At 48.8% G+C, this 16,115-nt stretch overlaps 1 protein-coding gene across 2 annotated transcripts in view; it reads right to left on the bottom strand.

Annotated features, from left to right (window-relative positions):
- Nucleotides 1-14,779, bottom strand: part of NADK2 (NAD kinase 2, mitochondrial) — a 1,037,189-nt gene extending 1,022,410 nt beyond the window's left edge. Inside the window, exon 1 of one of the 2 annotated variants that reach the window (XM_069627136.1) lies at nucleotides 14,629-14,779. Coding sequence is in view for 1 of the 2 variants with exons in the window: in XM_069627135.1 (XP_069483236.1) it covers nucleotides 14,386-14,586 (201 nt within the window). In the remaining variant the exon portion in view is untranslated. Of the gene's footprint in view, nucleotides 1-14,385 lie in introns of both variants that reach the window. The other variant, XM_069627135.1, reaches the window with a different exon arrangement.
- Nucleotides 14,780-16,115: the final 1,336 nt, after the last annotated feature.

A 16,115-nucleotide genomic window follows, 5' to 3' on the forward strand; every position in this document is an offset into this window, starting at 1 on the left:
TCATTGAATTCCTTCTTCAAGAAGACAGGACACTGGAAGGACTTTTGCAGCAAGGATCACAGGGAAGGCTCTATGAAAGGTTTTCCTTGCAGCTGGATGCGGCTCTGTTGATTCAGCGCTCAGGAGCACAGAAGACCGAATATTGCCTGTCAGATTCTCATCAACAAAGTCTAGCACTCTGGTGAGGGGATTTTTCGGACTTGACAAACGTCTCTGGCGGTCCAGCAGGATGCCTACAAAGTTTCAGCAAGATTCGTAATACCATGCACCGCACAATGGCTCGAGGTCCCATGGTATTGGGTTGTTGCAGCCCCGCAAGGTCGCATCACAGCGTGGGATGGCTCAAATTTAGTCTAGTGGGTCTCACCTGGCCCTGGGTCACAGTTTTCAGAGACCCGGGTCAATTGGAAGGAAGGGTAACAGCAGGCTCTACGGTCGCTGGAAATAGTCACAGCTGTGCTTTATTCCTCTTTGGTTCCAGTTGTCGACTACCTCTTCAGCTTCCAGGATCAGACTGTTATGCAGGAATCCAGCCAATCAAACAGCCATGCAACAACTTGGGTGGGTGGCAGTCCTTTCAGGACAGCCAGCCGCCCAGTTTGAACTGGATTCTCACAGGCAAGCTGAAAGACAAATAGTTTGCAGAGTTTTGGACTCCTCCCTCGCTTACCGCCTTACACAGACACTCAGAGCCTGGGGGCATCGACAGGAATCCTGCCATATATTTTTTTTAAAATAACAATCACACTAAGGAATTTCCCGCCCTGGAGGTCAGGGAAAGGAACAAGAAAGGACAAAAAAAAAGGGCCATTTTGGTAAAAGCCACACGGTAAAGGTGCACATCGGTAAACAGGTTCACTGCCACCAGCCATTTAAGGCAAGTTTGTCTTGGTAACATAAATGTTATCTTTAAAATGAGAATGGGGAGATCTCCACATATGGTTGGTGCTGATCTCACTTAATAAAATGTAGAAGGGATCCAAAGATTCTTTCCACCATTGGGAACAGTCCTTCTCATATGCTTAGACAGAGAAAGTTAAAAGGGGAGCCCCTAGGGCAACCCAGCAACAATAGGCACTTATTGCCAAACAGTTGTCAAAGAGGATTCATTTTTAAAAGACACTATGGATAGTATTAAGAATGACACCCATGAATTCCAAGATGGCCACTGGCACTGAGTAGACGTGCCGACGGCAGCTCAGATGTATGAGGCTTGGTTCGGGCTGTCCTAAAAACGCCCCCCCCGCCCAACCAAGCCAAAGCTTCAAATCGGGGCGCACGAGAGCATCAGGACTGTGACGGAGCAGCCCAGCGGCACAAAGGAGCGCAAACGGAGGGATATGGCCCGGAGGCAGGGCTTCCCCTCTCCCCTCCCCCCTGGAACTGTTACGGTGTTTGGAGCGGGTGTGGCTGATGCACGGGCCGGAGAGGAGCATCTGGGGCCCAGGACTCACGCGAGAGGCGGACGGAGGGGCGGTGCGGGCGACTCCTGCGGCCCACCCCGCCTTGTGAGAAGCGAGACGGCACCAGCGGAGCTGCCGGGAACAGTGCGGCCGAAGCCCCGCGGCACCCGAGGACTTCCGAGGCGCCACCCGGGAGACACGGACGAGTGGAGGGTGTTTCCACCTCCCCCCTGAAAGGTAAGACGAGTGCCACGGACCGACCCACGAAGGGGTACCGGGTCCCCCAAAGCCACTCCGGAGTTCCGTGGAGGGGGGTGGGTGGCCCCAGCCCCCCCATATTGAAAGGCACACACAGATGATCGGCAGGGGAGGCCCAGCTTAAACAGTGCCATCGGTGACAGCAAAGGCCCGCCGGCTCCCGGGGGAGGTTTCGGGGCATTTAAGGCGACTGGAGAGGAGGAGTGGAGGGGCCCCTCCCCTGAGAAACCCCTAGTCAAGTAGAGGCAGCAGCCTGTGGGGAGTCCCCCCCGGAGAGGCACGTAGCCCGAGCTGCCATAGAGGAAGGGGTAAGCGCCTGGAGGACGGTTGCAAGGACATCTGGAGCATCTCCTCTCCCTCCCGGGGGCTACACCCTCACCAACATGAACGGCGGCAGGGACCCGCTGGGGGCAGCAGTGAGGCTGGCAGCAAGTAGGCCCCAGAGAAGGAACTGAGAAGGCACATCAGCGGACTAGATCTGGGAAGGAGACAAGGTGATAGCTGCGCAGACCGCCTAGGGCCCTTCTATTGGCGGCAGGCCCACTCTGGGTGGGAGGTGAAGAGTGGAGCAGTGGGAAGTAGGAGTGAGAGGAGGACTGCATGCACTCGCCAGATGAACTAAGCAGCCCTAAGTAGAGGTGAGGAGCGTTGGGGCCGACAAGGGAGTGTTCTCGCTGGTTTGACGACCCCCACACAGCTGGAGTGGTTTAGGCCTTGGTGATCAGTGAGGCCCCACGAAAATAGGGAAGGGGTCCCAGCGTGGCACACGACGTTGCTGTGGCAGAGGAGGCTCTGAACTAGCGGTGCTGGCGCGGACGAGGTCTGCTCTACTCCCCCTGGGGGTGTGCGTGGGAAGGCCCCCCCCCCCCAAGCAAAAGATAAGACACTACAGAGCTTGACCGCCAGTGTACACAATCGCTGAGCCACCAGAGCGACTTAATATAGATGCCTTCCAGGCCCAAGGGAAGGGCAGGGAAAGCCGCTCCGCCTGTTAGAGAACCCAAGGGAAGCTTGACTTCACTTTGGCCAGCAATGGAAAGCAGAGAGAGGCGCGAGGAAGGGGGCGATCAGCCCGGGAAGGAATGGGATAAGGAAGGCCGGAGATATCCGCCCAAATGACGAGGCAAGACCTCAGAGGAGAAATGCAGAATCTAAAGAGACTCACTGGCTAAAACCTTTCAGGAACAATTTCAGTTGATGAGGAGCAATTTAAATGCGACAGGAGACGGCTCAGCTGGGGGAAGAGGACTGACCTATTGGAAAGGGGCCTCCAGAAGTGCGAAAGAGATACATCGGCGAACAGCGAGGCCATAGATAGGTTGGACATTGCAACAAGGAACTTGGAGGTAACGATAGAGGATTTTTGGAGAACAGATCCCGAAGGGTTAACATTAGGATCAAATCATTGCCGGAGGCCGTTACAGACCAACAACTGAAGGGAGAGATCCAGGGGATCTTCGCTGGACTTCTGGGGGAGGAATCCCCGGGGGCGATTGAATTGGACAGGCTCCACAGGGTGGGATGCCTCATTGGAGGATCAAATACCAGACCGCGGGATGTGTTGGCGGCTTTTGCCCGATATAGCCAAAAGGAAGCAGTACTAAGAGCAGCGAGGCAAACAACCAGTGTTTTATAAAGGAAAATAAATTTCTCAGTTTCAGGACCTGGCCGCCAGCACGCTGTTGAAAAGGAGGCAAATGGGTCCGGTGCCGAGGGACCTGGTCCGGAAAGGGATAAAGTATAAATGGTCCTTCCTCTTCGGGCTGGTGTTTGAGTGGGAGGGGAGCCAGAGGCGACCCACCACTCTGCAGGAGGCAGCTAGTATAATCAGATTAGACATGGAAAGCGAGGAGGGGGATCAGTGGGGGACCCTTTCCGCCCAGGGCAGACAGGGGGTGAGGAGCAGACCATGGGAGTGGTCCACAGTGGGGATGGGGCCTCGAGGTAGGAGGAGAGCAGCGCTGCGCGGGCCAGGGGTGGAGGACTCTGTCGGAGTCAAAGAGAGTAATGGGGGCGGCGGCGGCATGGGAGAGCCCAGGCGCATAGTGTCTCGGTTGGAGGCATCGTGTTGGGGGTGGTGGGAACAAGGGCTTTCCGCTTTCCACAGGGGCCTGGAGGCACAGAGGTGACAACATCCTGGAACGAGTAAGGGCAAGAGTGTCCGAGAGGAAGGGGGGGCGGCCTCACCCTAAATTGGGGGATCAGGGTGGGGACTTGGGGAAGTCATAGTTGCCAATGGAGTAGGATGGATTTCTGGGGATGGCAGAATGAATACGAAAGGGGCAGAAGGAGGGGAAGGATATATGCGCCTTCCCCAGGAAGGGAAGGTGGGGTGAGGACAAAAACGGGGGCACGGTTGGCAGGTTGCACCTCAGCGCAGCATTCAGGTGGCTAACACATAATGTGAGGGGGCTAAACTCCCCCTCAAACGAACAAAGTTGGAGCGATTTACTAAATCTCAAAAGCCGGATGTGCTGGCATTACAAGAGACGCATTTATTAAGGCGGGACCAGGGTCGCCTGCGCTTAAAGGGCTTCCCACTGATTTGGTTTGCATCGGGCCCTACGAAGAAAGGGGGGGTTGCCCTGGGCTTTGGGAGGGGGAATTCATTTTAGCCCCCATGATATCCTTAGGGATAGTAACGGGAGATACATCATGGTGAGGGGGAGATAATGGGTTCATACTATACTATTGCTTCTGTGTACGGCCCTAATGTGGGCCAAGAACAATTTTTGCGCGAAACCCTGGGCATTTTAGAGAATTTTGCAAGGGGACAGGTGATATTGATGGGTGACTTTAATCTCGCTTGGGATAGGAAGGGGGACAGATCCCGACACGAAAGGGAACGGGGCGGAGCAGTGGTTTCTCCCCAGTTGAGGGCGAGATGGGAGGATGCCGTACTACGTAATGTATGGCGTGCAATACGAGGTGATGAGGAGGGGGGTTTACCTTTCTCTCATATGTCCACAGAACCTAGTCCCGAATTGATTACATCTGGATCTCTGCCAGCCTGATGGGGTGAGTGGAGGCTGTTGAGGTGGGCCCCCTAGGGATAGCGGACCGGCTTGGGAGGCGAAGGCCGGGGGGTGTGGAGTTGGAAATTCCCGGGGGGAACTCCTGAGGGACCAACCAATACGAGAGGCGATAGGAGGCAGGATCAGGGACTTCTTTGTGAGGAACAATAGCCTGGACACACGTCAGAGTACGAGGTGGGACGCCTTTAAGGCGACTTTGAGGTGGGAACTCATCACAGTAAAAGCGGAGAGAAACAGGTTACTGAGAGGTCTGGAAACTCAGCTGGAAAAGGAGGTTGAGGTTGCCAGGGCGCGGGTACGGGAGACTCCTACCAGGAAGACATATAGGGAATATAGGTTGGTGGAGGGCCAGCTGGGGATCTTACGGACCAAAAAAGCAGAAGAGGCTATGCTTAGGGTGAGGCAAAAATTCTATGCAAAGGCTAATAAGGCAGATTCACTCCTAGCTCGCCTCTTGAGGGGGCAAAGGGAGCAGAAGGTTCTAACAGCCATCAAGGATGAGGGGGGCAAGAGACTCACTCGGGCCGAAGAGATAAAAGGGGAGACTGGTAGAATTTTATGGAGCGCTGTACTCTTCACAGTGCCCACAAATGCAGCCGCAGAAAGAGTTCCTGGAAAATCTCCCTCTTCCACGATTATCTAGAGAGGAGGGTGAGGATGAGATTAGGGCCACTATAGTAACGCTCCCCCTCAACAAGGTACCTGGACCTGATAGCTATCCGGCCTCCTTTTATAAAACTTTCTCATCTTTTGGTACTGCACTTAACACAATTGTTTAATACATTTGGCGATGGGGGTGGAATTACCCCCTCTATGGAGGAGGCCAAAATTTCCCTTATCCACAAAGTAGGGAAGGACCCGGAGGAACGTACTTCCTACTGTCCTATCGCCCTTATAAATACAGAGGCAAACATTTTCACAAAAATTTTGGCAAAGCGACTGGAAAAGCACCTTCCCCTTTTTGATCCACCAGGACCAGGCAGGTTTTGTTGTGGGGAGACAAACCGCCGATAATATCAGAAGGGTGGCTCATTAGGTGGAGAAATCGCGCAAGATGACCACTCCGGCGATCCTTTTGGCGCTTGACGCTGAAAAGGCGTTCGATCGGGTGGAGTGGTAGTTCTTATTCCAGGAGATGGAAAAAATGGGCTTGGGAACGGGGTTTACAAAAATGGTCATGGCAAATTAAAAAAATCCCACATCGTGGATCCTAGTGAATGGGAAGATGTCTCAGTCATTTAGATTGGAGCGGGGGATGAAGCAGGGGTGCCCCCTCTCCCTGTTACTTTACTCTATATATTTGGAGCCACTTCACCTGATACCATTTGGGGGGGGGGTGACAGCATAAAGTAGCAGCCTTCGCCGATGACACGTTGCTCACAAACCCAAAGGGCTCCATCAGGGCTAGCATAGAACTACTGACTAAATTTGGAGAGCTTTCTGGTTTACGAGTCAACTTCCAGAAGTCAGAGCTAATGAACCTGTCCCTAGGGGAGCAAGAGGCGAGAGGCGAGAGAGACGAGGGCAATTTCCCCGTTCAAGTGGAGTCCTTCCGGGCTGCGTTACTTGGGAGTCAGGATCACACCCTCTCTGGCGGGCTGGTATGGGGCAAACTATGAGCCCATTCTATTGACAATCAAAAAAGGAAATGGAACGCTCTCAGAATATCCTGGTTGGGAAGAGGGGCTGTTCTCCCCCAGGTACTATATTTTTTTTTTTTTTTGTGTTTAACCAAAAAAGGTTTTTACAAAAGAAGTTCAGGCTTCCGTTAAAAATACTAGTTCGATACTTGGGACACCACTTTCGGTCGAGAAGGGGCCGTTTGGCTAAGGACTATATCTCTTTCAGGCCATCCCTCTGCCGGTCCGGAAAGTTTTTTTTCAAGAAATTAGATAGGGCGGTCAAGGACTTCATCTGGGAGGGCGGTCAAGGACTTCATCTGGGAGGGTAAGAGGCCGCGTCTGTCCAGGCGACTGTTAGCGACTTCCAGGGGCTGCGACTCGGGACCTAATGCAATTTGAACAGTTTCTCACTACCCATGAGGGTTCCAAAGGGTTAATCTCAGACTTGTATAGACAACTAGAGTATGCGTGCCCAGAAACCACTTTGGCGTATGTGAGGGGTTGGCAACAGCAGCCTGGGGTCAGTATGGGACAAGAGGACTGGGAGAGGTTATGGAAGCAGATCCCAAAGGTGGCAAGGGCGATCCAACTGCAGGAGGCTTGGTATAAATACATGCATGGTTGGCATTATACTCCGGCTCGCCTACATGCCATGTACCCGGCAACCGAGTAGAAGTGCTGGAGGGGATGTGGGGAAGTGGGCTCAGCAGCCCACATATGGTGGGTCCTTCTGGAGAGATATTGCGCAGGCCCTCTCCCTGACGCTGGGGGTTGGGGGGCAGTCAGGACATGAGATTATACTGGGAAAGAGAGGACCGGGGGGGGGGGTGGAGAGGAGAGGCAGAACCAAGGCAAACATTTTCACGTTGGCTGCAATGGCCCTCATCGCCCAGAGGTGGAAGAGCCCCACAATTCAGAAAGAGCAAGAGTGGTTAAGGAAAATGTGGGATATAGTTTCGATGGAATGGGCATCTTATGCAGCCAATAATAAGTTGGAGAACTTCTCGGCAGACTGGGGAGAGACATTGGCCTACTTGAAAGGGGAATTCAGGGAGCAATGGTGCCCTCAGAGACTCAAGCTGTTGGACATCTATGGTTAAAAGATTGAGAGGGAAACGACTGGGCGGGAAGAACCATTGGCGCTATGGCAAGGGTTGGGTGTGGGGAGGGTTCAGTTTGGTGCTGTTTTGATCCTTTTTTCCCTTTTCCTTGTTTTTTTTTGTCTCTGTTTATTATGCTGAAAATAAAAAGGAAAAAAAAAAGAATGGCACCCATTAAAAGAGTAAAAGACTTGAGTGTGGAAAAAGGTTCCCACTCATTGAGATACAAAGAAAAATAATTCAAAAGTAAAGCAAAAAGGTTCTGAGGTTGACACAGGTCAGGAAGATTTATCATTGCTCTGAAAACCTTACCCAACAGCCCCACTAGTTCTCACTTTACCAGTTAATAACTTGATTCGTAACGGATTTGACTGAAATTTCTGAAGTGATTACACACTCGCACCCCCGTTTCCTCCAGACTGCAAAGTTGCGTAAAGGTATGTTAAAAAAATAAATTACTAAGACAAAAAAACATTGTGCCAAAGTTGCGGCCTACTTCCCATTCATTTTTCCATAGACAAAAAAGGGTCAATTTTTGCCAAACCAAACGGCTGGACGGATTTGGACCAGGTCCAAAACAACTTGGGCACAAGCGTTGACTTGCGATCCATGCATGGTTTGGGGTTACTCCATACAGTAGTTATTTATATATTTGATGGAGAATGGGGTGCCCCCTTCTGAAAAATAGATAGCTATATCTCGGGGATTTACCCAAAACTGGGCGTTTTTAGAAATGAAACAGCTGCCATCTTATTTTTCTCTCGATGCGCGAGGTATCTGCGGCTATAGCCAAGGATTTTCTTAACAATTTTATACCACATTAACTTATAGACCTTACCATATACATTTCTTTATGTCACTTGTTTATTCCCCAACACCCCCGTCCTCCATTGCACCTCACAGTTCTATAATCTCTTGCTTACTCTACCCCACCCACTCTGCTGTCGGCACACTCCTGTGCGGGACTGTGTTCCGATACCCAGCTAACCAATGTGGACGCAGCTAATTCAGCAATCAACTGTCTCCAGGCTTCCATCCCCCGCCCCTCTTGATCCAAGTTCCCGTTTACTGCTTCGCAGCTATAGCCAAGGAATGAAACACAGGAAAATAGCTATTTGGAGGTCAAATATGGGAGTTTGAGGAGGGTCTAGACACAGTTTGCAACACAGAGCTTTCTGTAGCATTGGCTATTGTTAGGGGAGTTTTCCTAAAGTCCTACTGGCAGTGAGACTTTAGTAAACGAAACGTTCCCAGTGGTTTGTAGATCCCCCAACTCTGTACGAGCTCAGGACTTTGGTAGTGTGGCAGAGCAGTCAGGCTGATCTTCAGAGGAAGATGTAAGCTGTAGGTAAGTACTCCGAATCCTAGTTAAAATGCACAACAAAGAAGCACTTGCACATAAATATATAACTTTTATATAAACTATTATATTTACACCAGAATCACTTTGAAATACTTCAGACGTTTACAGTATAGCACTAAGGAATACTAGATAATACACTTCAAAGGGCAATTTGTGTTTGTTCACGGTTACATTTGTAGCAACGTTAGAAAGGGAAAAGACGAGGTTATCCTATTATCTGTAATTGTGCGTTCATGCGGTTTTCAACAAGTCATACAGTAATGCATTTACTCTGCAAACTCATATAGGAAAGTCACTTAAACTAAACTTTAAAGTTTTTTCAGGAAATATATATATCAGTAAATGAAGGTGAAAAAAAACCATCCGCGTGGCTTCAAACTCCACAAAACATGTCTTCCATCAAAATAACACAGCACATCTGTTTTTCAGCCTCACAATAGGCTCAAATGTTATTGTGCATCCCTAAGAGAATGGTGTGAAACAAACAACTGACACGTTTCACCCTGATGGACTTCCTCGGAGTTGTAAAATACCAAAAGTAAACACCCCTTTCAGAGGACCATGGTCTGCAAGGGATAAATTAAGTTTTCAAAAATGTAGTAGCAGAGTTTGCTAATTAACATTTTCTTGATTAGCAAACTATTTGATGAGCAGTTTTTTTCCCTTATAATTGTAATGTCACAAGAAGTTATTTGTACAAAAGACATACAATTAACAGAAAATACAGCATGTTTGTGTACAGCTGAACTCAGTGAGATGAGAGTCTAAAATGTAAAGTTGAGCTGCATGAATGGACACAAATGAATAGATATAATAAAACGGCTCTGAAAACCGTTTCCAGTGCAAGGCTCTCTCACTGGGTGCAGTCGGTGTTGCACAGGGTAGTGCCTCGTATATTGTACGCTCTACCCATCATTTGTTGTGCAAGGAGAAGTTCAGATATTTCATCAATCAAAAATTTCCCAATGCCAAAGGAAAGTCATAGTCCGAGACTAAGGACGCAGCATGCTTTTACAGCAGGCAGGGTAATTGCCAACTTCAGGAGGACAAAATGACCCTTGCCTGTCATTGATATAAATAGTTTTCAATATAACGTTAAATACCACTTTCAGGGAAGGGCAGGCCACCTAAAGGCCTTTAAGCTTGAGTCAGGTAGACACAAGCACAGTATTCCAGCCTGGCGGAACCACTGTGATACTGGAAATGCATCGGAGGGACAGGGCCTCCGTATCCTTATCCTTTACTGCCTTTTTTATTGTGTATTCTATCGTGTTTTCCGCGCAGGAGTTCATGTGGGACTCCTGGCGGTGCAGCTCTCTCTTTTGGTTTGGTGAACAGACCCATGGGATACCCTTACGGCACCCATGGGTGGGGGTAAGACCCTGTGACCCTAGTGCATGTTTTTGGGCACCTGCAGAGCAGGGTATGGGCTGGGGGCAGCTCCATGCTGAATTTGACAGGTGCGCCAAGTATCCTCCATTTTGGGATACCCAGGCCCTGCCATTGGAATCAGTTGATTCCTAATGGAAAACCAGAAGGCCCCTGTGGCCTCTTGATTTCTATTGCCTGTTACCTTGTTTTCCCAAAGTCCTGGGAAGCCCTGACTCTGTCCCTTCCCCCCCCACCCCGACTGGCTGTTGGGTGGAAGTTCCATATTGTGGTGTTGTGAAGTCCAGTCCAGACTGACTGGAGCCTTCCCAGTGACTGTATGTTGTGGGTACGCCCTGTGCATGGGACCTGGGTGAATGGAGTGTGTGACCAATATGCACTTCTTGTTGTGGCTGTCTGGTTTCTGGTATGAGAGACAAAGACTGAGACAGCCCTGCCCGAAACTGGCCTGAATGCAGTGTGTAGTGTTGAATGGCTGGGTACTTGTCCCAATCCACATTCCTTGTTGTGAGTGTCTGAGAGGGAGGAGGATGGCCTGAATGCACTGTGTGCCTGATTGGCTAACTGACTGCATGAATGCCCTTCTGTACGATTGGCTGCTGAGAGTGACCCAGCAGTGTGGATGAGAGACAAGATAGTATATCTGGGGACCTCTCACCACTGGAAATTGTTCAGAAGCTGTGTCTTCACTTTAAGAGTAACTGGAACTGCTGGACCTCGACGCCCAGCTGGAAGAGGATGACTTGCCGTTGCATTTGCTTCGACCTGATCTGAAAGCTGCCGAACTCGTCAAGGCCTGATCCGAGAGAGGACCTGGTAAGGCGCCCTCTTCCCGTGCTCCGAGGGACCATCGAGCACCGCTAACCTTCGCCGAAGCTCCCTGGAAGTCAGACCCTCGAAAAGCTGCTGACCCGAGACGGGACCGCTGAGGAGGGCGAAGCAAAGCACCCGGACTTCGCCGCTGTCAAAGTCTATTGCCGTCGACCAGGGTTTGCAGGTTTGTGTAACCGCTGGAGGCCCGTCGAAGTTGTGTTGCCCAGCCGTGGGACCACTTTACGCCGTGCCGCCAATGACCGGAGCCGCCCGCTCCTTTGCCTAAGAACATTTGAATCCAAGGACTCCCTTGTCCGCAACATCGACCGCTTTGTCCCGCCGGAGAAAGTCGAGGACGACCAACACGCCGAGGAGAATCCGCCGGTGGGTTTCCCGCCACCTGAAGGCCACAAAGACTTCGACGACTCTACGCCCATGCTGGGCCACAGTTCTTCTGAAACTCTTTGCGGTCCTGAACAATCCATCACCGAGGTGCCCCGCACACCTCATCCTCGCAGGACATCGCTGATGAGCACCGCCTGTATTGACATCGAGGTCTTGGCACCCTTGAACTTCTCATCGCCGCCGTCGACGCCAAGTTCACCATCTTCGATGCCTCTCGACGATCCGTGGCTCCTGCTTTAAAAGGGAGTCACTCAAGAAGGATCCTTTGACGCATCTCCGAAGAACTCTACTCCACCAGGTACATTGGGGGGGGGTAAAACATTATAGGAGGAAATAAGGCTATTGAACAATATATGGACTGGGCTTGTGATATACATCAGGTTGCCCAGGTTGGGGGGGGGGAGAAATCGCCACACAGAACTGTGCCTATCGGTAGGGGCCAGTATTCTGCCTATTGTTTCAACCATCTCGCGTTCCTTCCTATCTCTATTGTTGGTTTCCTTGTTATTGATCTGTGTGACATTTTAACCGCACAGTTGATGCATTTTAATGAGATTTGTTAACATTGGTGGTACCACTTTAGAATTGTACATATTTATCATTGTTGATTTCCGAGTACAAAGTGCGTTATTGTGATCGTGTACATACCTTTGAATATTATATGAACTGTGTTTTCAGTAATACGGTGTGTGGACATTCCTTTGTGGGGGTTCAGGGACTACACTGTACTTAAGAACCAGCCCGCATCACCTCCTGAGAAGCTAGGCCTTGATTGCTCATCCATTGCTACCACAATAGAGAATCTTGGCTGGGGTCCACTGTACCTCTCCTCTACCATATAGAGAGCGGAGGTACAGACACCCCCTCCAGTCTTTACAACCGCAAAAGTAGCACCCCATTGGAGACTTGTCATGGGGCATCGCCCCCATGGACAAGATGAAGCCTGGGCATAGGTACAGTTGCCCAGCATGAAATGTGGACAGCTACTTTTTTAAATTGCGTCATTAGTTTATTGTGGCAGCTACTTGCAGATTCCGCTTGCGTTACCAGCCTTCGGATGGGCCAGCTCTCCCACAGGTGGTAATATATAATGCAGCTCTGGAGGCCGATTATGGTGTACGGTATTGCAGACTGGATGGAGCTTTTGATCACTACTTTGCGTAAACTTCAAGTTAGCTTTGCATTTGCAATATGCAAGAAGAAAGAAAGTAGACATTTTAAACACTTAATGGCGTTTGTCAAACAGAACATAGCTTAGTAACGTATCATCACGGTTACTTCTGGTTTGCAATTATTTGGAAAAGAATATTTCTTGCCTCGCACTGCCACACAGGCCTTTGGCACTTTAGTGGAAGAAGAGGATCACTGCCTCTCTGCCTGCCTCTCTCTTCCTCCCTCCCTCCCCCCATTAGCCCCTTTAATCTTGCAGTGAACAGAGAAAAAAGGGCAGAGAGCGCCCAGAGGACAAGAGGGATGCAGGGTGAGCTGCTGTTTCATTGAACATGGCAATTTATATACCTAGTTGTGCTACTCAAGTGGCAAATTGATTAGCAAAGCTACAGAATTGCATAGCAAATTGCTGTGCGACACGGTTTACTTTATGCCTCGGTCTGGTATGTACATTTTATGTCCACTTACTATTTGTATATTTGTTTATTTGTATTGCAGACATATGATCTCAGGAACGTATAAGATCTCGTGCTGCACGAGTGCCATTGTGGTATTTCTTACAAGAATCTACTTGTTGGGGACACCTATTGTTGCATTACAAAATCAATAACAAACACACACACACGTTATGCCATAAAAATACATTTTGTCAGCTGTCATGGGCTACTTGTCTCCGAGGTGTGTATCCATGTCCCCACTAGCATTCAATTGAATCACAAATCCCATTTTAAAGTGCATAATGCATTCATTTCTCGAAATGCTGTACGTCATACCCCTATTCTGGCAAGTATTTGAATCATAGTATATTGTGCTTAAACCAATTCATACATATCCAAGATACAATGCATAGCTGCTGCATGGGTCCTCGTGGTGGTGCTTGTGTTTGTAAAGATTTGCTCCCTGCAGTGCCATTTTGAAGTGCATTATGTATCAATTTTTCGCCATGCTCTTGCCCACATTTTGGCAAATGTTTAAATTACATTGTGCTTACACCACTTACGACATGTAAAAAAAGGATACATAGCGTCTCCTTAAATCCATTTTGTAGTACGTATGTTTGCAAGGAATCGCAATCCCTGTAGCGTTATTGAAAATACAAGTACATCCACTTAGCTATAGAGACAGGAAACTCTACTTATGATATCCTATATTTTTATAACGTGCATAGCGCATTATTCACAGAACATCTTTATTTCATGGGTGTTCAAAGTGCTTACATGGACTAAAGTGCTCGTGTTGCACTTAATGATCGGACCAGTTGACTACGCGATAATCTGTTTCTTGGCAAGTGACTAGCATACCATTATTAAACAGTGCATATAAGAGTTTAACAACGCTCAATGCAACTATGCAATAAACAGTTATATTTTCATAAACTAAAGTCCTATACGTGCCTTTCAATAATTCCTACACTACTTTTATGTACAGTCTTTATGTTGACAAGTAATTGTCTTATCATAAAGTGCGTAGTGGCCCCGAGTGTTTCAAGTATTATATAGATGAAATACACTATTCACCGTGATGTTGAATAATGCCCGGGGCAGCCATTGATTAATAAAGTAGCTGAGTGCAACAAATGTTTACAAATTTGCCAAAATTATGGAAGTGCCTAATGTTCATGAGGATAAGGTACATAATCTATTACTAAAGTCAAACCTAATGGCTTTACCAATGCTCGATTTCAGTCACACAACATCCTCGTGTCGATTATTTACATTACACTAAATTCCAACGTTCCCACCACCTTCTACAATTACTTTTAACGTTGACCACCAAGCATTGCTAAACTATGCCCCGAAGCCCGAACCCAGCGTCGCAGGCACTCACTATCTCCTTCAGGTCCTCCTCATTGAGACCAGCGAAGCGATAGCGCTGCTGCTCGAACTCGTAACGGGTGGTCTTGTCCACCACTGCAACCCGGGTAGGTCTGAATCCGTCTGAGTGGGCACGGCGGGCACCAAGAGGACGCACCCCTCCACGCCCGGCTAGACACATAAAGCACCGGAGACCTGCGTGATAGGAACCCATACCAAGACGTTTTGGTGCTCTTAATTCTAAAGACACAACTACCTTCGGCGTGAACTACAGCTCACACCTCCAAGTTCAAGGCTACGTCTATGCCCAGCGCAGTGAAGTATGGTCCGGCCAATGACAAGCTGTGCAGCGAGCACGCGGGCAGCAAGCTAAAGCGAAAGCAAAATAAAGCAACGTTGAGACGTCGCATGTGGTACCTTTCCAACTAATAGAAAGTGGACTGATTCGACCCATCGGCCATATTGGAAAGGGGCTGATCCGCCGAGACCCGTCAGCATAGGAAGTGTGTCTCTAGCTATAATGGTCTATGGAACCTATGTCCATATATCACCTATTAACACATTTTTATAAAAACGGACTATTGCGAGAACGCAGTTAAAATGAGCTAAGTGAAGACTTGCAATTGGAATGCATGCAGAAAGTAAAACAATCTCTGCATGTAGACATTTTGACAAGAAAAGGTAGTAACCCCCTCCCCCACCGATGCAACGAAACCTACATGAGGGCGGCAGGGATGGAGGGGGGAGGGGGTACTAACTGGTGATAGGAAAGGCCACTTCAACAACTGGGCGGGGCTAACTTGAAGGCTCAACCCCCTCTGTTCTATCCCCAAGGTTCGTCTGGTGTGGTGGGGATGAAGAAAAAGAAAGTGCGCACATAAGCCCCCTACCATCGGATGTCAAAGTACACATAAGGTGGTTAGGAGTTGGCTCGCATCCATGGGGAGGGGGGCTGATGTGAGCATTTGATTTTGCTGAGGCAACTGGGTGATGGAAGTCTTGAAAGTAGCAGCTTTAAAGTTTATTATGTACATTTTTCTGATTCTGCACAAACACAGTAAAACTTGAATGCTGCCAGTATTAGGAAAGGCATCCCTCCTCACCTCTCTGCCAACAGCTAGCATACATGCCAACATTTCAACCCACCTGTGCGGGAGATTGCGTCCGAAAAATCGGGAAACAAAGATTTTCCCAAAAGAAATTTATTGGGCAAACATTTATTTTAGGTGGGAGAACGTGAAAAATAGCAATATTTTCCACGAAAAATTCGGGAGTCTCCCGCCTAAATCGGGAGGGTGGGCATGTATGAGCTAGTGCGCACATCAGCCTCTTCCAGGGATGCATCTAGGTCAGGGGTGCACAACTAATTTTGACAGAGGGCCGAAAGTACCTTACATGATGGCTATAGTGGGCCGAAAAATAAATGTGGGCGGGGCGGTAAGCGGGACGTGGCAGGAGGCTTTTTCAACCCCCAATTTGTATTAAACACATGGAAAAAGAATATGTTTTTGAGGGGTAACGATTTTTATTGCATTTCAAACTTACATTTTGTACTACACATTTTCCATTGTTATAATTTATTTCGATTTAGTTATTGTATATCGTCTGTTTAATTAAATTATATATATTTTATTGACCCTTGATTGGTCATTCCGTTATTTTGGACTGCTATATATGCTATATATGCTGTTTGGGTTGCCCAAGAGGAGTATGGCCTTCGTTGAGTCAGGTTTCCTCAAAAAA

Source organism: Ambystoma mexicanum, chromosome 6p (genome assembly GCF_040938575.1).
Source record: "Ambystoma mexicanum isolate Mex_15411 chromosome 6p, UKY_AmexF1_1, whole genome shotgun sequence".
Classification (NCBI taxonomy): domain Eukaryota; kingdom Metazoa; phylum Chordata; class Amphibia; order Caudata; family Ambystomatidae; genus Ambystoma; species Ambystoma mexicanum.